At 39.0% G+C, this 22,251-nt stretch overlaps 1 protein-coding gene across 1 annotated transcript in view; it reads right to left on the bottom strand.

Annotated features, from left to right (window-relative positions):
- Positions 1–22,251, bottom strand: part of COL3A1 (collagen type III alpha 1 chain) — a 67,436-nt gene that overhangs the window by 29,156 nt on the left and 16,029 nt on the right. The window contains 13 exon segments of the mRNA XM_038421736.2: positions 246–299; positions 562–606; positions 1,227–1,280; positions 1,958–2,011; positions 2,187–2,240; positions 3,716–3,772; positions 5,153–5,194; positions 5,196–5,207; positions 5,831–5,893; positions 9,670–9,741; positions 12,402–12,518; positions 13,203–13,250; positions 15,086–15,294. Coding sequence (XP_038277664.1) covers positions 246–299; positions 562–606; positions 1,227–1,280; positions 1,958–2,011; positions 2,187–2,240; positions 3,716–3,772; positions 5,153–5,194; positions 5,196–5,207; positions 5,831–5,893; positions 9,670–9,741; positions 12,402–12,518; positions 13,203–13,250; positions 15,086–15,294 — 881 coding nt within the window.

Here is a 22,251-nt window from a genome sequence, read left to right as displayed (position 1 = left end):
GTGACAAATCTGTATGCCCTTTACTACAACTTACTTTGGCTGGTAAATTTTCATGATGATTTTGCAGAAACTATATATTCTGCCATATCCTCCTATACTCTATTTGATGTACTACATCTAACTTAGATTGTAAGCTCTGTGATTCAGGGAGCTTTTATTTTGTGTGTCTAAAAAGCATGATGTACACCTGTTGGGTCATGCAACAGAAATAATAGCAATCCTGTAGTTTTGTTCCAATTACTTACAGCAGAACCAGGAGATCCTGGTCTCCCTCTTTCACCAGCTGGACCTCTTGGACCCTAAAGAACATATGATTATTAATTTGGGAAATGGATTTCCAAAGACACCATGTAACAAACAACTATAAGAAAAACAATTTTGCTTAGAAATGTTTCAATGGGGCTGTCTGCATGGGTAAGTAGTACTCAGTATGTGTGAAGGGTGGCAGAATCAAGCTCTTAAGAAATAAAGTCAGAAGAGAGTGGAAGATAGTAAGAAATACTAAGCAGAAAAAGTATCAGTTACTGTAACTTCCAATTAAATGATAATGAAAAAAATTACCATTGGCCCAGGTGATCCATTTTCTCCAGGAAGACCATTTTCACCCTGTTATATAAAGAGAATATCATGTTTTGACAGAATTAATCTTTATTACCATATTTCATTAGTGATCTCTTGTAGGGATGACACACAGTAACAAGCAAGGTCCCAATCCTTTGAGATGCTAAACACCTTCTATGAGGTATTCAGTTTCTTCAGCTTCTACTGAAGTCAATGGGGATTGAGACGTCTCAACAACCTCAGGCACAAAATATTAAAACAGAAAGGGTTGGGGCCTGATCCATCATTGTGTTACTTCAGTTCTACATGGCTGTAATTCCATTAAAATTAATTGAGTTACTCTGGCATTAAGCTGGAGTAACACAGAAGTGAACTGGGTCTGAAGTGTATCAATAAAGCATCTTTTTAAAGTAAAGAAGTTGAACATACTATTCAGTCATGGGAATCTCCATCTTTTCTCTGTTACTGTTATAAAATCATATGAGATGTGCTGCAATTGCAGACAACAAACTCCCCTAGAGTAATTGATTATTTATATGGACGTGATCAGCCAGGACTTAAAAAGCGTAAGTGGTTTTACAGAAGCAAATATGCAAAATACAGTTATGTTATTGATTCAGAGTAAAATTACATACTTTCTAGAGGCTGCAACAAAATCACTTTACCTTCAGACCAGGAGCACCACTATCACCTTTGGCTCCATCTCTTCCATCAAAGCCCTAAGGAAACCAAAAATAACATACATTTCATTTGTACTCTTGAAAACATGATAATCCTTGATCAATATTGAACTTCAAGTGCATCCTTTTTTTTAACCTGAAAAGCTAAAACATCTTACATTGTAGGAAGAGGGCTTATATTTGTTCAAATAGTAATATAACAGAAAATCAAATAGTTTTAAACAAATCCTGTTGTAAAATGTTTCAGGAACATAAAAATGCAAAAGATGATCAGTGCATGCTTAGAAATAGACTATGAACTCCTTATTAGATAGATGAGTATTTAGTGCCACAAGTAGTCCCATTTATTTCCGTAGGACTGCTCATTTGGGTAACTTCTCAACAATGTAAATACAGGGATAAAAATTTGGCTTGTAGTTAAGAATACATCCAGGTAATTTATTTTTGTCAGTATTAATGGTAAATCAAAATAAGCAGAGAAAAGCAGAAATGGGACAAAGGGACACATTTTGAATCCAGATCAGAACTTTCCCAAAGTATAGGGTGTTTATGGCCAGGGTTTTAGATTTTCAAAAAGCCCATTACTGAGAGAAGAGCCAGTTGTGAAGTTCAGATCCGAACTTTCCAAAAGTTCTGCAAAAGGGAGTGCTTGTGCCTGTTGCATAATGATTCAGTTAGAGTAATTCACTCAAAAATAACCTTACAATAATACTTACTCTGTGACCTTTCATTCCATTGAATCCAGGCATACCAGGGGGTCCTTTGTGGCCCTAAACGTATAAGCATAAAAGAATATGTAAATTACAAATATGGTGGAGTAATGAAGCACAGAAACTAATATATATTAAGTAGCATAGTCAGTCTGGTGGTATAGTTAACAACATGCAAAATCAATAACAAGTTGGTTTTTCATTCAGAAGAGCTCTCTTGGGGGCTCTTTCTTACCGCAGGTCCAGGTAATCCACGCTCACCAGTTCTGCCTGGTCTTCCAGGTTCTCCCTATGGACAGAATAAATGGTTTTGCTCTGTTGTTACTTCAGTTTTTGGCAAAGAACGAGTAATACAGGACTAAACACACCTTGGAATAAGCTGGTGCAACTCTCATTTACTTCAATGGGTTGAGGGCATCACATCAGTTTATACCAGGGTGAAATCTGTCTCATAGCACAATTTTGTCTTTACATTAGAAGCCTGTTTTCACAGCTCATGATCCATTCTTATCATGGAGTAAGTTCCAGAGTTAGCCATGCTATTCTTGGTAGAAATGATGGCATCACAGAAGCCTCGTGATGCCTCTGATATTTACCACACATGGAGAAACAGTCAAAAGGGACAAAGAGTTTTATTGACTGATTGTATCTCTGTATGATAGCCATGCAAAATAGTCTATTTTGTTTTGTGAGCCAAAACTTGGTCTTTCATAACCATAGAACCCATTTCCCAAAGATTCAAAGTTAATGTGGCTCAGAACAAGATTTCAGGCACATATCAAAAGTAGGCTCTATCCTATCTTTATCACTGCCTGATTTATGGCCTGATCCAAACCCCATTAAACTTAATGGGAGTCATCCATTGACTGCACTGTGCTTTCGATCAGGCCCTTAATGAGTTCAGTGCTAGGTGTCAAGTTTGTAAGATCTTGTATAAAATAGAGGTGACAAATATGAAGGACTGTATATTGGGATCTAGAAAAAAAAATCAATTCATCTCCGTAGCACACTCAGGGAAAAAGATCAACCCACCCAAACAAACATACAAGCTTGGAACTACAATAGAAGCACAGACACTCTAAGCCAGGGATTGGCAACCTTTGCCTCATGGCCCACCAGAGTAAGCCCCCTGCTGGGCCGGGCTGGTTTGTCTACCTGCCAAGTCCACAGGTTCGGCCGATCACAGTTTCCACTGGCCGCAGTTTGCCGCTCCAGGTCAATGGGGAGCTGCGGGAAGCGGCGCAGGCCGAGGGATGTGCTGGCCACTGCTTCCCACAGCCCCCATTGGCCTGGAGCGGCAAACAGTGGCCAGTGGGAGCCATGATCGGCTGAACCTGAGGACGTGGCAGGTAAACAAACTGCTCGGCGGGCCACGTGCCAAAGGTTGCCAATCCCTGCTCTAAGCTGTTTACATACAAATGGTAAATTAAACTATGGTTTACAACTAAAACTGGCCAATGCAAAGAAATTCAGAGCAACTGCCAAGTCAGCCATTTAGTCCTGAGCTCACTTATTGTGCCTACGTATTATTTGCGATATGTTTCATAAGGGGCCAGAGATTGTCACAACTCCTCTGGAACGGAGACATTTCATACCAAGTTTTAACCAAGAGCAAATTTTTACAGACATATTATGAAATCCATAAATCAGGGGATTACATATGATAGCCTGAAGATATTTAAACAGAGTGGTACCAAGGGACACTGCTTAATAACACCACACAGTAATTTTGATCCTCCTCCACTATATTCTGTAATATTGAACTTACATCTTTCCTGAGGAACACGCTGGGCCTACTAATCCTGGGGGTCCTGGAGGTCCCTGAAAACAAAATAAAGATGAATTTCCCTTCCATCATGCACAAATAACAGTTGTATTAAAATGAAATATTGCAGAGCTGCAATACAGAGCTTTGGTAAATACAGTGGGCAGTCATTCAGGGTTAATCCACCCCGTGGGAGGTCTGGCCCAAGGCATGCTGCACCTCATGACAGTGGTGAGCAAGGAGGCATTTGACTAACTGCACTCCACAGAGTGGGCCTCTATATGGCTCCAAATCAGTAGGTGCAGAAGGGTTTGAAAGCAGGGCAGAATTGGACTAGAGAACCATAATTTGTGACTATGTAGATCAAGGAATCAGAAACCTGCTGCCCATGAGTTGGAACAGTTGGAACAAGGAGGGAATGCATTGCAGGTACACAGGCAACCCATCGATAGCAGGGTTAATTCCATCCCTAAACCCTCACGTAGTTTACTGCTTAATGCCCACTCTCAGTGGAACAGGGAAACTTTCAGTTTTGGGGATTAAAAGTATTATTGGGCCAGATCCTTAGGTGTAAATTGGCATAGTTCCATTGAAGTCAACAGGATTTACCAGCATTACCATGTATGCAGTCACTATTTTTATACCTCTGTTCAATCCTGCCTAGGTTTTTGTCCTATCTAGTATTCAGCTGACGTGGGTTTAAATTATTCCATAAATGTTTAAATGCATCACAGATATGTTCTTCCTATTACTATGTGTGGTAGGCTTATGAAAAGCAGTAACCAGCTAAATGTCATAGATTGTTTAATAAAGTTCCAGTCACTTTGGTGAGCCCACAGGAGTGAAATGAGAGATTCATGTCTGAATGTGTGAACTAATGGATAAATTAGTCCTCAGCCAAATAGGAGAGGAATTTGATCAGCAATGAAAAGGAGAATTTGCAATGGGTTTAATTATTTTAAGGGTATCTCTATTTTCAAAATTATCTCTATTTTCGTGAGCAGTATTTGCATCAAATACTGCTCATCCCTAATGGTTAGTACACCATAGAACTGAATTTGGTCCATAGCGAATATGTGCAGAAAAAATTGCTTCTCTGTGGGTTTTCCTTTCATAAGGCCTGATCCAAAGCCCATTAAAGTCAATGGAAAGATTACACTTGACTTCAATGGGGTTTGGATCAGACCCAAAGTGAAGTAATTTTTTCCTACATGTATTCATATGGATTATTACCATTCTACTGAAAAGTCTGGTGTGACTTGTTTCTTTTTTAAAAAGGTTGAACAAATACGGTTGCATAGACTATATTCCTTCTACCAATTCATTTTTTAAGGCATCAATCCTAACGTCCTTAACTCAGGCAAGGTGGCCATATGCCTATGGAAAGCCTGCAAGAACATGACTTTTAAGCGAATAGTAATGTAAGTGATACTTACAGAAGGGCCAGGTTGTCCAGGCTCACCAGGGGAACCTTGGTAATCCATGAGTACCCTAATATGTAGAAGAACACAGCTGAGAATCACTTTTTTTCCCCAGGAGTTCTTACATATATGCAATACTCTCATAATCATAATAAATAATTCACCCAGAACAATTACTGAACAACCAGAGGGAAGCAAACTGACAGGATCAAATAATTCAATTGAAATAAGCCCCTGTGCAATATGGATTGAACTACTCCACTAAATGGAGATTCACATTAAAAAATCCAAAGCCCATAGCATATTGCTGGACATGCACTGGAATTTCCAGATTCACTTTAGATGACCAGGGCTGTTAAATGTATGTATGAATTAAGAGGCTGGAGCATTATCAGTGGACCATAAGTAAAATTGGAATTTAGGCATCTTTAAGGGTCATAGTCTATGTCGATTTACATGCCATATAATTCCACTGATTTCAGTGAGAGTGCATGGGGTCTAAGAAAGGGCAGAATCTGGTATTGAGTCATTTGTTCCTAAGATATTACAGACCAATAAAAGAACACAACATGTTCATAAAATTCTCAGCATCTAGATTTGTTGGTTGAAAACATGCCAAAATTCAAGGAGAGAGAATAGGGGCTGTATATTTCAGGGGACAAGATGTACATAGCAAGGCTGAATTTTACTTACGGGGGGGCCTGGTTGACCAGCTGGGCCAGGCAGGCCAGGTGGGCCGGGAGCTCCTAAACCACCCTAAAATGTATATATAAAAATAGTCATTACATCAAAATCTATTTATAAATCCTTATTAGGATCATAACCATAGACAGGAATGACAATAAAAGACAGTTCAGTATGGATGCCTATTGCTGTAGAGCAGAAGTCTGCAATGAAATATAGTAGAGATGGTGGAAAATTTCCTATCAGTATTGAGAGGACTGTAACAAATTTTAACCTTAGTATCTTAGAGAAACCCAGCAGAAAGAGAATGTACTTTCACTGTATGACTGTGCAGTGTATTTTGATTGTGGGTCATAATCTCCAGTAGTTACAATCTCTCCAGGAAAGACTTAAATCAAATTTGTTTGGTGTTTTGCAGTGGCATACTGCAGTCATACAATACAGGCTCTGATTAACTGAACCAGAAGAGGGTCCTTCTGACTCCACCCTTTTACTCCAGGTTAATATTTCTTTCCTCTAGACATTTAAACCGCCAAAGGATGTTGTTATATTGCCTTTTGTCCAGCTAAAATGAAGGATAAACCACTTGCTATAAGGCAAATACCAAGGACATTTCATAAATCTGCTGCAAGGAATATTCCTAGGGTAAAAGAGTATCAGCTTCCTTAATGGACCCAAGCACCTCATCTCCTCAATGCAAATGAGTTCTATTAGTCTGGACACAGTTATGTCCAAGATGGCGTCTTAACGCAGACCCCAGTATGCTGGAGCCAAATGACGCCAGTAAACCCACAGATTATTCTACCTGTGCCACTTTTGGATTTCTATAACTAATTTGAGACTAAAATCAGCATTTGTTAGATGATAATTTCTTCTCTCTGTATGCTTGGTATTACATGCACATGTACAATCCATTAGGGCAGGATGTGCTTTGGCAACATAACCTTCATGCTGTGAAAAGGTTTATGCCCTGTACACCTCTTCGGACTTCTAACTGTTTAATTTTATATTTCTGATACTTGGCAGGGTTTCATGAATGTTAGCCAATGCACTGATTTTCTTAAGTGGTACAATACTACACCATACAAATTAAATGATATCTGGGGTAGTAAAAGGACATAGTGGACTACATTCTGCTCTTTGTATGAAATAACTCTTGTGAACTCAGTGGAGCTATTTCAGATTTAAATTGGTGCAAGTGACAGCAAAATTTGTCCCAGAAAATTTTAAGATTTACAAGTATGTTAATATTGCATGTTAAATACCTATAAGTTAAGTAGCAACAAACAAGGAAGCATGCATCAATGGAACATGAGGAACAACATGAGGAAAAAACTGCAAGTTTTGCTAGACCTGCATTCAATTGTTCAAATAAAAAAAATGTCTTCAATTAAGCTTTAGTTGATGTGGTATAGTCAATGGGTGTATCTGAGTTATAACAGAAGTAATATATTCCACAGCATAGGAAATATATTCCATGCTTTACAGCATGGATTCTATATTATATAGCAGAGGAAAAATATTCCATGACGTACAGAATAGATAATACATTCCACAGCAGAGGAAGTATGTTCCATGACTTACAGCATAGATAATATATTTCACAGAACAGATAATATTCCATGATTTACAACATAGGAAATATATTTCACATCAATTTCATTTTCACTACAGTAAATTAATCCAACCACTATAAATACTATTTCACATATTTGTTCAGATTTGATAAAGAAAATCACAGTAGTAGTTGTGTCTCAATCAGAAAGTATATCTAATGGCTTAGAACTGTGTCAGTCTACTTGCTTGTATCATCACATGTGTGATTATTAGAATAATTTAACATGAAAGGAAATTGGATTCATGCTGCATCCATGTGTGGCTACAAACTGAACAAAACATGTTATTTTTCAAAGTACACACTGAGGAAATAAATCCATAGTTAAGAATGGCATTTGCTTGTTAGCAATGTCTCCAAACTGTGAATAAATTGGAATTGTTTAGCTGTAAATTATGGTTGGTTCAGAGAAACAGTAAGTGAACAGTTATTATGTAAGAGAAATGAAAGCCAATGAGGAGAAATTGACATGTAAAGTTAAAAGACCAACAGTGTCTTTACATGCAGTGAAAAGACATTGTAATAACAATGGTGGAGAGATGTGCGGATAATGAAATACCAGTCATGGTTAACCCCCTATAAGGAAAATATATTTGCGCTAAAGATAAGTCCATTAGCCTTTCCAACTATTTGGATTAGGTATTTACCTGAATTAACAGCAAGAATTTAGTAAAACAAAAATCAAAATGTTGTTGAGATTTATAATACATCACAGAATAGCACATTTAGATGTGTCTATTATTCACATCACATCAGTTTATTCTATGATGCAGTGTAAAACAATTTGATAGGACACAGTATGGCAAAAACAGACAGCAAAGGATGTAGGCTATTCAATCAGGTTAAAAACATGCCCTGTGTCCAGTGAACCATATATAAGAAATCTAAGTATCTTTAATATAAATGCCAAAACACAGTGTAGCAACGATGTTTGTTGAACTGAAATGTATCTCTGTTATCTGTGTGGTTCAGCACATCTCGTGTTAGGAAGCCAAGTAGCAGAATGTAGATGATATGACATGACAAGCTGTGAGTAAAATCTGTAAGGAAATGAAAATGAATGAATGAATGAATGAGGTAGAAAAAATGAGAGAAAACAAAACTGAGAAAATAATGAACTGCAGTTCAGTAAAAGAAGTCTACCATTCATTCAATACAATCATCTGATGGAACACAGAGAAATAACATGTTTGTTTGGTGCTGCTTTCGCATGGTACGGCATGTGACATACAATCCTTGTTATGTAGACTAGGAAATAATGATTGTAATGAATCAGCAATGAAGCAGCAACCAATTTCAGATAATAGTTCACAATGTCCATTAGAGATTGCACAGTATTCCATGACTCTGTCAGAAGGCACTTGTATTTATCAATGGAATATCACTCTTGTAAGGACACTCCATGTTAGCTGTGATGAATGACCTTACAAACCGAATACATACAGAAAAAATTAAGCAGATATGTTTTCTGGATGAACTTTATGGAGGAAGTAACTCATGGATATGATTGTTTCATCCAATGTGTGTTTGATCTAATTAAAAAAAATTGAAAAGTTTGTGCCAGGCGTAATGGGCAGATTCAGCATCCTGAGTGCATAGGCTGAAGTACTGTGGGTAGCAAAGATCACAGTCGGATGCTCTGGCTGCATCTGGGATGAAAGGAAGAAAATGAAAGGAATATATTGGTCTGCCATAGAGCAATATTTGAACTGTGGAAATACAAACTGGGATAGAGGATTACACTGAGCATGAATGGTCTTGAATGCTGTCAGAAAGAAGAAGGGGAAGGGTGAGATAAAAGCATTCAGGGTGGAGGAAAGAAAAGCAGTTTGTGGAAGCATAATGAGAGGTAGAAAATGGAAGAGGCAGGGAACAAAGGTGAGGAGAATACAGAAAGGAGAAGAGATGAAAATAAGAAAAGAGGTATTGTGTGAGAGAGAATCAGCTGGGAGGAAGGGCAGAGAGTGAAGATCTAGAAATGGGATGGAGAGATGAAGAGAAAAATTGGTAAAGGATCAAGCAACCATGCAGTTTCATATAATCTATCCATTTGGAGTCACCCTAGAATGATACTTCCAGGACAAACTCTTCCTTAAACTTTATTCCATTTGCAGTCAGCAATTCAATAAATAACCTTATTTGTTCAATAGGAAAGGCATAAATATCAAAGATACAATCTACAAAAGGAAAAGGTGCTCTTAAAAAAGGGAAAGAGAAAAGGTTACTATCTTACAATAACAGGTGGATATATGGGTCCACCACCACCAGCCTTGGTATCATAGGAGTCATACTGAGGAGAAAAATTCTGCAACAGAGAGATCAAAACAAGAGAGTCCATTATAAATCAAATCAGGCAACATACAGACTTCATATGGCACATTGTATGGGAAATAACTCATTTATATAAGCTGTTTCGCAATGTTACAATTCTGCACGTTTCAAAAGTCATCCCAATGGAAGCGCATATAGCATCTTCCTTTGTGCCCAGCCTGGTGGTCAGAATTACTTTAGCTGCCTATACAGCTGACCCTGTACTGTACTATAGATCTGCCTGATGTGAGGAACCAACTGCCCTTTTCCATCCTCTCTTCTCTTATCCCCAGACAAGTTAACAGGTAACATCTTAACAGAGCATGGGTCACTCCTTTTGAGCTTGTTCCCAAGTTTCCTCTTGAAACCACACCTCTGTTGACCTAGTCCAACCGCCACTGAAGTCAATAGTAGACTTTTCCATAGAGGTCTAAGGAAGGTGGATTTTGTTTATAATCCAGACTCAAGAGAAATCATGGCTCACTTCTTAACTATTGCTAATGCCAGCACTAATTGTATATGTCCCCTGATCCCTTTGGGAATAATAGTTAATAATACCATAATGACACCCATAGATATCCCTAAGTGGGCACTCATAGAGCAAGAGGAATATCACTCTGTCAATCTAGACGCATGTGTCTGGGAGGAGGAACATGGATACATATGTTCCACAGAGGTCTATAAGGACCCCATATCTGCCTTAATAGCAATCAGGGCAAGTGTCATTATAATCTGGAACCCCACTGAGGCAGCCAGTCTCAGGTCGTTGTGATCAACATTAATTGTTTGTGCATAAGAAGTTTTTGTAGGAAGTGCCTTGTGAACTTCTTTTACCCTGTTGAAAATTATCCAAATGTGAATTTCTATCTATGTTTTGCACTTGTACAAGGATGCGATGTTATGTTTACATCTGAGAAGTTAAATGTGCAAACCATCACTATCAGCTGTATAGTTCATATCCTATGAACATAGGGATCAACATTGATGTATTACAGCAATTAATACAGCATCCAGAATTAGAAACCTTAGTAAAAGACCTGGAAAAGGAGGGCAAGAGTTTACTGATATCAGTGCATCACTCCACTGCACAGATTAAAAAAAGTGGTAAAAAGTTCAAGTTTTGCCCATTGGTGGGAAACTCTGTTTGCCACTTCTACAGAGTTGTCCCAGGCCTGGCACATTTTCCTGCATCCTTTTGTGGTTATTTTGATTATTCAAGGTCTTACCCTTATCCTTGTTTTCATAGTGATAGGATGGGTAAAGTTAAAGCTTTGAAAGATGGCTAACAAGTCTAGATTCTCCAGAGTATCTGTCGCTTGAGCAATACAGGTGTGAAGGCAGTTATTTGTAAATCAGTAACATCTTCAAGGAGGGGAAATATTAGGTAAAATCGGTTTCTGACCTGTTTTATGTAATGTCCATCTTGGATTTGTAAAAGGACAGCTAAGCCTCCATCTTGGATACCCTTCTCCTCAGATGATTTAGTGCCCTTTCAGCCTTTTTCAAATTAAGGCAGGAAAAGGTCAGGGCAGTTAGAGTGGCAGCCATAATCTGTCTAGCAACAGCAGGTTATTTAGTGAGTGGCACACCTGTCACTCAGGGCTGTCCATCTGAGTGGCAGCCAGTGTCCTACACAGTTCAGCTAGCTGCGAGGGGCTCCAGAGGGACCAGGACTCATAGGACTTTGGATTCTTGGTCTCTATTAACATACTTGGACTCAACTGCTACCCACCGTTAGTGAGCGCATACTTGTACTGGACTACGAGGTCAAGCAGAGCCTGCATGGGCAAGCACTGAAGACCTATCTGAGGGAGAAGACCTGCCCAAGAGGAAGAAGACCTGCCCGGAGGACCTGTCCAGAGGGAAAAGAATACCCAGTTCTTGAGTTCCTATTTGGTGTCCAGTGCCCCTGTTTTTAATCACTCTCCCTGTCAGTATCCTGAGTTTTTGTCATTGTGTCCCTGTCTTCAGGATATGGTATTGTAATACCCATTGTGGTTTTCCTCTGTTTTACATCCATAGGTTAAGGGGGTTTAAGGACACTGAGCTTCACGATGCATCTGATGAAGTGAGCTGTAGCTCATGAAAGCTTATGCTCAAATAAATTTGTTAGTCTCTAAGGTGCCACAAGTACTCCTTTTCTTTTTGTGAATACAGACTAATGCGGCTGCTACTCTGAAACCTATTAACAACCGAATGTGTCTTGCTTATGTTGTTTATTGTCTGAAGGGGGTCCTTGTCTAGTTTACTGACTAATGGCATAATAATATTTGTGTGTTACATCTTATTCTGCCTCCATCTTAATAAATCACTCGATGATAGATGTGGGAGGGGGTGGGATCTTCTGATCTGTGTAGACCATAGTTAATCTGTTTTGGGCTAACAGTCCCAGCTCATCTATGCTGGCTGGTGTTTTGAGGGTAGGAAGAAGATTCAAGATTTTTCCACTCCCTACCCATCTGTAGAGCCCATCCATGTCAGAACAGAGGTATCACCACTACTCAGGCTAGCCTTCCTGCTGCACAGAGACCCATGACACAGGTAGGGTGCACAGTGGAATAAGTATATTTCACCCTACATGTAGGGTGGGTGACAGTTTCACCTTAGAGCTTATAAGCAACACCTTCAGAGCTAAATGTAATAATTATGACTTACTCCTCCATTTATAGAGGGACATGACTGACAGACTCCAGGCTGGCCAGGAGAGCCGGGACTGCCTGGTTGTCCAGGGGAGCCAGGTGTTCCAGGTCTGCCAGGAGTTCCAGGAGAACCCTAGAAAGTTCAAAATAGACAAGAGTTAATATTTGTATTTGTCTTTCAATATGTTGCTATCCGGTGCACTATGGACCAAATCCTGCCCACGCTGAAGTTAACAGATGTAAGATCTGGGTCCCATATGGATGGGTACATGAATAGATGATAGTGTACATAGTACAAGAGATTTTTTTCTATTAAATATAAATGCAGTTTACAGTTCAAATAAGTAGAAAGAGAAGAGGAAGTACAAAAATACATACAAGGAAAAACATTTTTGCCTGTTGAGCCTGATTGTAAGTGACTGGCTTGTACATGCTATAAATATTCAAAAATAGATCGACAGCTCAGTATAAAAAGGAACACTGTTAATGAAACACAGAAGATTTCTTTCTACTGTGCAGAAACTTTCTTAAAAAGATTACAAATTTATATGTACCTTGGGCCACATTTTCCTTTCTTCTCTCTGTTTTACTGGTATAAATCTGGAGTAACTCCACTGAAGCTAATGGGATTATCCTGAATTTATATTATGAGCAGATTTTGGCCAACAGAGTCCAATAATTTTAGGGCCCAATCCTCCATGACGAAGACATCAAAGTGAGTTGAGGTTTCTCACTAGCTTGCATGGGACACACAGCACTTTGCAGGATTTGGCCCTTTGTGATTTTAAATTTATTTGAAGAATCTGATATCACTTACCGGGTCTCCTTTTGGGCCTCGGACAACACCATTGGTAGGACTAGTAGGCTAGAAAAAAAAACCAATAAAACATACAAAGGAATCAAACCAAGAAGTATAGACAAAGTGCAGCATATTTAACAGGTAGGAAAAACCTTTTAAACAACCATGGAAATATAGCTGTTCTAAACTAAATTGGTCATTTCCACATCAACATTTAAAACTATGTTTCTACTGCCAAATTAAGTTGCATCATCACAGATCATCAAGAGTATGACATACAGTAGCCATTCTTGACACAGGTGCTGTAGGTGAAAGCCTGACCTATTGAAGTCAATGGGAACTTTGCCATTGACTGCAGTGGGGCCAGGATTTCACCCTGTGTGCTTTCACTATGGAGATGCATTGGGAATATATTCCTTGTTTCCTTTCCAATCCATTAAATTCATATATCAATAATTGAGAAAAATCTTTTCAGACTCATTTCCCAGAAAAAAAGTATTTGATTTCAACACATAATTATCAGTGACCCTTAACATCCTCAGATGCTGATTAGAGGACTCTTTGATAGTGCTATTTCTAACTGTAGCAGTGGATGTTGATCTGAGTCTTAGACTTTACAGAGTGAAGTTTCATTATGCCCAATCCTGACCCACAATAGTCTTCTGACTCATGTATAGTGCAGAAGGGGGGGTTGATGAGAGCCTCCTACATCTCCCTTATGGTCTGAAGCCACAGAGCTAATCAAGTAGGGCTCAAACCTAGGGGCTTCAGCACAAAAACCACAAGCTTCAACCAGTGGAGCCAAAGAAGAACTCATGATGAGAAATAGAAAGCTGTGTAATTGCTGGAGCCAGCCATTCTTTAGTTATTTTAAGACAGTCCAAACTTGGAATCAGAGGAAATCTCATGATAAAGTTCAATGAAATGTCTGCATAAGACACTTTCTGCCCTCATTCACACCCTTGTGAAAACCCACTTGCTTTCATGGAGTTATACAGGTTGTAAATCAGGTCATAATATATCCCTATATATTAAAGTAATCTTTGTCTTCTTTCTTTCTTTCTCCGCTTGCCTTGGGACGCTAATCTAAAATGAACAACTTCACGCTGTGAAGATTTCAGTCTGGATCTAGATCTGGATCTCAGCTTTGTAGCTGGCAAGTGTTATTATAATGTGTTGAACCTGAACTCTGGATCCTAACAACATTGAACTTTGGGAAAGTTACAGCCCAAATTTTGTGGCTCTGCTTTATTATTAATAAGCACCTGCCATTTCATTCCTTCCCTGAAGTTGATCAGAACTAGAGGGGATTCATGGGAGTGGGGGCAGGCAGGGTCAGCTCCTCCTCCCCAGATTTGTTGCTTTACTTGTACTGAGCATGCTCACATAGACTGAGCATACTTGTAACACTGCTGAAGCTGGCTGCCCTCACTCCGCGCCCCCCCCCCGCCACCACCACTATTGGCAGGCATGGGTCGCCTCTGATCAGAACCTTCTGCGTTTGTAAAATTAAGCAAGAATTCTTGTGAAAAAAACCTTTCTTATGAGGTTACTGAGACTTCAGTGGATGGAATATATGGCAACAACAACATTTCCACTGTATTTTATCATCATTTCTAGTTCCAATCCTCTGCTAGGATCAGGAAATACAGAGATACAAGAAAATGAAAAGTAATGGGGGAAAGGGATTTTTGAACTTTAATAAAGGGTTGGTTAAGTTTTAGTGAAGGTTTAGGTTAGTTCTCATTTCATCCAAAGTGGTTTGCCCATCCTTAACAGTTGTCAGATATTAAAGGCTGAATAAAGAGTACTTAAAGTACATAATTGTACGGATGGACAAATTATTTGGGTAAATGTGGATTAAGGACAATTCATGTCTCAAATAAACGGTTTACACTTACTCTTTCAGGAGGTGACGTTAGCTGTGGACAAACAGGACAACACTCTCCAAATGGAATCTCTGGGTTGGGACAGTCTAATTCCTGATCATCACAGATGATGTCATCACAGAGAACAGATCCTGAGTCGCACACACAGATTTGGCATGGTTCTGGTTTCCAAACATCCCTGTCAGCATACACTTGCCCAAGATGTGTACATGCCCCTATAACTGGAAAAGGAATGAAAGAAAATGTAAGATGTGTAGCAACCACCAATGCTCAGTAATACTTCAAATGGGATTTTGAAAATGAAAATGAAAACTGGAGGTTTTGTTTTAAACATGTCTCATTAATGACAAGGGGCAAAATTCTCCTCTCCTCCAACCTCCCTAAAGATCTTCTTTGGGAAATGCAAAGTCTGCACTGGATCTGCAGGTGATAATCCCACTGAAATCAATGGAAGATCTATGGGCCTAATCCAAAAACAACTGAAGCCATTCAGAGTCTGTTGACTTCAGTAGCCTTTGGATCAGGTCCCCTGGGCAGAACGATTGTATAATCTGCAATAGAGCGCCACAGCACCAATAAATAGGAGAATGTGTCCAAAGTGTTAAACTATTCACTTTAGTGCATGTGCGCACTCATGCATACACAAAGATCTGCAGTAAAAAGAACAAATCTCTAATCTCCACACACATTGAAAATGACATACAGTCCACACACTGGTTTAACGCACTTGGTAGGTTGGGTTCAGGAGAGTTTTTAAAATGAATATCCATCTTCACTGCAGCAAATAAGTGAAACTTTCTTTAGTTCCAGGAAAGTTTGTGTATGGAAAAAAACAAGGAACATTTTTGCTTTAAAAATGGAGTTTCTTGCTTTAAAAACTGTTCATGTCATTCACAGTCTTTCCAAATTAAGCCATTTCACAAATACAAAAATAAGTTAATTATCTGTCTGTGCACTCATACAGTCCCTGTAATTGTAGTATCTGGAGAGATTATTGGTTACAAATTATGCACATAGCTTTAGTCATAATATTCTATCAACAACATAGAAAGCCCAGCTGGAAATCCCTATCAGTGACGTAAGGTATTTCATTTTATTTATTTCCTGTAATGGTTGCCCTCAAGTATTGTTACAGCAAAGGCCTGTCTGCTTTTGCCTTAGAACTCCTGTTTTCAATAACAACTTTCCGTACTTACTTAGCGCTACATTTATCATAAATCCAAACTAACCCCACATGACCATTTTAAATGTTCATCAATACAAAAAGTGTGTGTGTCTACATAACTTTACTAGTATTCATCAACCTCTTATGCTACTTTCTCAACAGATTTGATAAGGACTCCAGAAATATTTTTAAAAATATATTTCATAGGTGTGCCCTTGAAGTATCACCGATGTCACATGGACAACTTAGAATAGCATCAAATGTCGCAGTGAGTGAAAGACTGAGCCAGAGTTTATGTCAACTTCTATTCCTACCCCATCTGCCCTCTCTCTTTCCCCCATACCTCTCCATCCTCGCTTGTATCCCAGTGTACTCTCTGTTCTCAATTACTGCCCACCCACCTTGATCTGTCTCTCCTCCCTCCAGTTCCCGTCTGGAGTTTCTCTTTCCCTCCTGTGCATTTTTGCCACTCCCTTAACTCCCTCCATCTTCTTTAATGTCTGTCTTTCTCCCTCTTATTCTTGTCTCCATAGTTTCTTTCTACCCTACATTCCTTCTGCTTTCTCACTCCCCCACCACAAGTCATCAGATGTTGCATGAAGCTACAAAGGCTGGACTAGATGGTTTTGATTCAACAGTAATGTTACAAATTTCCATCTGAATCCCCTTGGGCTTACAGTAAAGCAGGATTCAAGCACAGTTATATTATTTTTTTAAGTGATGGCACTGATACAATGCAAATTCTTCCTGCAGTCATGATCTTTACTGATGACAGATAAAGACATATATAAACTGGAAGCATTTATTAAACATAAACATTAAGGCAAAGGTAAGGTCATGATTTTTTTTGTAGTGGCAATGGGGTTATTGAGGCAAAAACTCTTATTATTGCTATCATCTTTCATTATGACTTGAAGCACTATAATAGCATTGATCAAGGACCTGAGTATCTTATATGCCTGGCAAATTTTCAAAGTCAAGTGAGTTCTTGATCAGAGCATCTGTAGTGTTCCTATGCCCCGCAGAAGAGTGCTTCCTTGTGGTTGAGCAGGAGCTCCCAGTCTCTTCACACCAATCAATTGTTCTCATCTGGTGACAGATATTATTTCTCTTCTTGGCTAAGAACAGTTGAGATGCCAGATGAACCGAGCGAACAAGGTGGCTAAGGGAGGGAAGCCCTCCCTCCACTTTGGACCATGATAAGTCCTACTTGGAAGGATTTCATGTGGGATGCTTCTCTGCTTAGAAAGGAGTGAAAATTTTCAGATTATTATTTGGGCTACCATGAATATGGTACCGGGGCTACTATCTGGACAGGGGCATTCTTGATCTGTTATTTCAGGGTGGAAGTTAAATTATATTGAGTCTTACATTGTTATTTACTGACAGCTACATCATTTCATGAGCTGGTTATTACCTCCACCTCTCCCAGCTCAGTAGCTCCTTTTCTCCCCAGTTTTACTTTTCCTAGTGAAACCTATGCCTGAGCATCAGGGATGTTCAACCTTTGTTATTGTGCATTGCCCTGTCCATTGTCTGTTAGATGCGCCTACTTCATCAGATACCACCAGCCCCTCTGCCCCCTCCGGCCCTCACCACTTAGGCATTTTGTTGACTAAATTTAAAGCGACCTGAGCCCTACCTCGCAAAATCCCTGAAATAAAACAAAAAAGTAAAGCAATTGCTTGAATTCTCTTGTCTCACAGAAGAAATCCAAGATGGCCACTTTGCTTTAGTTTTAAACAGCTCCTTTGAGCATTATATGTAGCTAAATAAGTTTTTTTGTTCTAAGCTTCTAAAATAGCTGCCTGGATTCCCACATCTAACATTGTAGGAGCCAATTCCATCAGGACATTACAGTCAGCCACAAAGGGAAAAAACTGGTATTCTCTTAGATAATTGCTGAATGTTTCCATAAGAAATGTTTTGATAAATGAGCTCATTCATAATTGGTTGTTAATGAAAAAAACAAAACATTTTCCAGTGGGCAATGGTGAACTCGTTGCTTTCTCAGAAGACCACTGGCTGACAACATTTCATCGCTAGGCAAGGGTTAATGTGTATTTTAAAATCAAGAAGAGTAGCATTCTGTAATGAAAGCCATTCTACGGTATTACTAATGACTCATGCAAGGGGCTCAGGGTTGCCTCTGCTAAGTGCTCGTGAGGTCAAGCAGGTGGGTCACTGTCTGATGCGTGTATGTGTGTGTGTGTGCGCGCGTGCTATCTGGAGGAACAATGCCCAAATGAGGCATAATTTCCCCCTCCCTTCCCCAGGCACCAGGGAGAGCAGAGTGAAGAGCAGATCTTGCTATACTCTTTAAAGGGATAGCCAGATCTGCCCCACAGCATAGCCTGGTGGGCATAGAGAGCAGAGACATACTCCCTTCCAGAGCTGTTCACCCCATCTTTGTACCTCCTGTCTCTGTAGCTATAGTATAGGCTTCCTATGCCACCTTGCTGTGGGAAAGGAATGGGCCCTTTCTCTTACTCTAGTTCACTGCACAGGGCAAACCATAATTTACCCAGGACTGTTTAATAAAAATATCATTATCCATAGCTAAAAGACATTGTGCTGATGAGTGCATGTGCGCCATTGTGAATGTATAAATGTGTATATATTTGTGCATGAGCATATATACATGCATGCACCCACATTTATATATATAAAATATAAAACTAAGCATTTTAAAATGTCTTTGTTGACTTCACCTTTTTAAGGTTGAGATTTTCAGCTCCAAATACACCTATTTGTCTGCTTTTTGCCTACTGCTGCTTGTGTTTAACTACACTTGCTCAAGAATATCACTTTCATATTCTCCAGGAAGTTAAGTGCAAGGATTCACATTTTCACAGCTCCAGATTTTCTCAAATCCTATTACATTACAACATTGTTTTGCTACTTTTGCCTCAGAAATTTATAAGGCCTGCTCCCGTTCCCACTGAACTTAATGGCCCAGCTCCAGTGGAGAGCAGGATAGGGCCCATAGTTAGCATAGCCTATCACTGTTGGTGGAAAAATTCCCGTTTTCAAATCAGCTATTCTCAACAGCTACCACAAAATAGGGCTTTGTCCCAAAACACAATTTTTCATAATTAGTAAAACATGGTTTTCATTTTTTCCTCAATGAAATTAAATTGTATCAATGAAAATCAAAGGAATTTCAATTGTCTTATAAAATGACTGAGATAATTTAATGGTAATAAATAAACCTGATTTCACTGAACAGTCTTGTAACATTGTCATTCTTTTATTGTACAGTAGATGGCATGATTTAACAGAAAGAAGAATAGAGCACACAGACATCTGGCTATGATGACTTTCGTACTTGCTTCAAACTTTCTGGATTTCATTAAATCAGTTAAGAAATAAGCTGAAAGAACTGCAGAACAAATCTTTGAGGCTTTTGGCAGAATGAAAGTATTAAATAGGTTTTCCAGAGGAAAATTACATCTGGGTTGATTTAGCCTGTTCAAGACACCCCAGGGATACTCAGATGTAGATCTGTGTGTCAGCATGCTATGACATAATGCATCATCCATTACACATAAAGACTAAAAGACAGCTCCAGAATAGTCTGGAAAGCTGATCTGTGCTAAAACATTCACAAGCGATACATAAAAATAATAAGGATATGAAAGAGGCTGACTCGTCTAGTTTTAAACTTGTGGTTGAAATAGTCAAATATTTGTCTTAACCAGAGATTCTTGCTGGTTTTTACTTGTATATATAAAGACTAAGATTTCATAAAGTATCAAGAACAAATAGCCAATAACAGATCTGATCCCAGTTCTCAAAGCACTAGTTGTAATGGCTTTAAACAACTTCAGTTCTTTGAGAATGACTATGATGGCTTGCCAGCAATTGTGTAAATAAATAATAAATCCTTGAACATCTGAAAGACATTTTACAAAATAGTTTTCTGTTGTAAAATTTATGTACTTTCAGAGTTTTTGTGCAACATTTCCTAAGTGTTCAGATCTTAAAGATTTGTATGCTTTGCAGTAGCTAGGCTTTCCCCCAGCACTGAAATCACAACATGTTATCCTGTCTCATACATTGGTTTTGATCTGGAGTCCAAAATTCCTATTTGCTAACCAGGCTAGCAGCAGGGTGGAGGCAGAACAGGCACTGTTGACAGGAAATACTCCATGTTGCTCTCAAAGGATCCAATCCGGCTGATATAAGGATGGGTTCAGATAACTATAGTAGGAAAGCATATCTGGACATCCTCTTGTGGAGAGAAGACTGCTGTGATATGGGATATAACCCTGATTTCTCTGAGGACGGGGAAATTTTGCTATTGAATTCAACGGCCTTAGGAACTGGCCTTTCATGTTGTCATTTTTTGCTTTACGTTTACTCAGACACTCTGATCCTCAGCTAACCACATATATATGAAAGGGGGGAAATATCTACATTTATTCTCCAAAACCACAGACTTTCTCCTCTTTGGATGAAGTGAAATCTCCAGTAGCTGCATTAGTAGCAGGATTTATAACTTGATTTCAGACCAGTTAATAGAGGGTGAGAAAACCAAGAACATCTGAGCAGGTGTGATTCCATCCATCCAAATTCAACTCCAGGTTCCCCTGTAGGCTTTAGCACAAGCTGCTGACCTGAGTGAAAAGCTGAGTTGCTGTGTAATCACAGCTGGTTTAACCGGAGTTAAGGTTAGCTAAGGTGGATCAGTAAACCCAAGTTAAGAACACACAATTTTTTTTTTTTGCAGTGAAGATATACTTGTAGAGGGCAGTCAGTCATCCATGTACACAAAAGCCAGTACCTTACATAAGGGCTTTCGATCATGGGTGGGGAAACTAAATTGAAAAAGTCTATTCTGTTAGGGTCTGATCCAAAGCTCACTGAAGTCAATAGGAACCTTTCCTACTATTTTAAGGGGAATTAGACTGAGGCCATAAAGTGGGCGAGGGAAGATTTTAATAGCACCTAAGGGACTTAGGAGTACAGGACCCTTTGACTTTCAATGGGACATTTGCTCCTAAATTCCTTGGGCCTGATCCAAACCCCACTGAAGTCAAGGAGAGTCTTTCCAATGACTTCAATGGACTTTGGGTCAGGGCCCTCAGATGCTCCCCTTAAGTCTCTCCTTAAGTGTTTGTAATATATGTTTTCTTATTTCTCACCTATTTTGGGACACTAAACCTAAATCTAATCTACACGCTACTTAAAGTAGCTAATTCTAACATTGCTTTTATCATTCTTTTAAAATGCTCTATTTATTAGGTATTTCCTCAATGTAAAACAATGTTGATTGAAAATGTGGCTAAAGTAGAAAGGAAAGAAGTTATTTAATATAGAGGGAAGATTTTGTAGTTCTTCTATGTTCTGGAATAGATTTATGGGAACATTAACAAGTTTTATCATCCCAGCTTTTGAAACAGCATTCCTTTCCACTTACTGAACACAAAAGCAGAATGCCAAAATGCCTACCTTGTAGCAAATGGTATGGACTCTCAGACTGTTATGATGATGATGATGATGTTTATAAGAAAAGCAAACATGCTCATTCTATGCTAAGATCAGTAACGGAAAAAGTGGGCTCTCATAATGAACTCATTGGCTTGCTGGGCGAGAAATTTTTAAGCTGTTTTGAACTTTGTGCAATTAGATAAGTGCTAAGTACAGGAGAAGTCTGAAACACTTTCTGTTTCATAGGACTTATAACTAGAGATGGAGAAATAAGCAGAGAAATGTTTTAACTAGATGGGATTTTTTTAACAAAAGACCTACAGACATTATCTCAACTTTAATTGCCCTCAGATGGTCATCTTCTATAATTTAATCCATTTTGATAAGACACATTCTCCCAAGTATACAAGCGGATATGCTATAAACGGTAGGGATGTACTTCATAGAGGGAAATTGTTTAAAGCATAGGATTGGGAGTTAGGAGTTGTAGATTCTGCCACAAACTGTCTGTGTGACTTCGGGCAATTCACTTAGGTTGGGATTTTGGAAGGGGCTAAGAGGTTAGCATGTCTTTGAACGC

The sequence above is a fragment of the Dermochelys coriacea genome, chromosome 11 (genome assembly GCF_009764565.3).
Source record: "Dermochelys coriacea isolate rDerCor1 chromosome 11, rDerCor1.pri.v4, whole genome shotgun sequence".
Taxonomy (NCBI): Eukaryota; Metazoa; Chordata; order Testudines; family Dermochelyidae; genus Dermochelys; species Dermochelys coriacea.
This window is presented reverse-complemented; position numbering and strand designations above follow the sequence as displayed.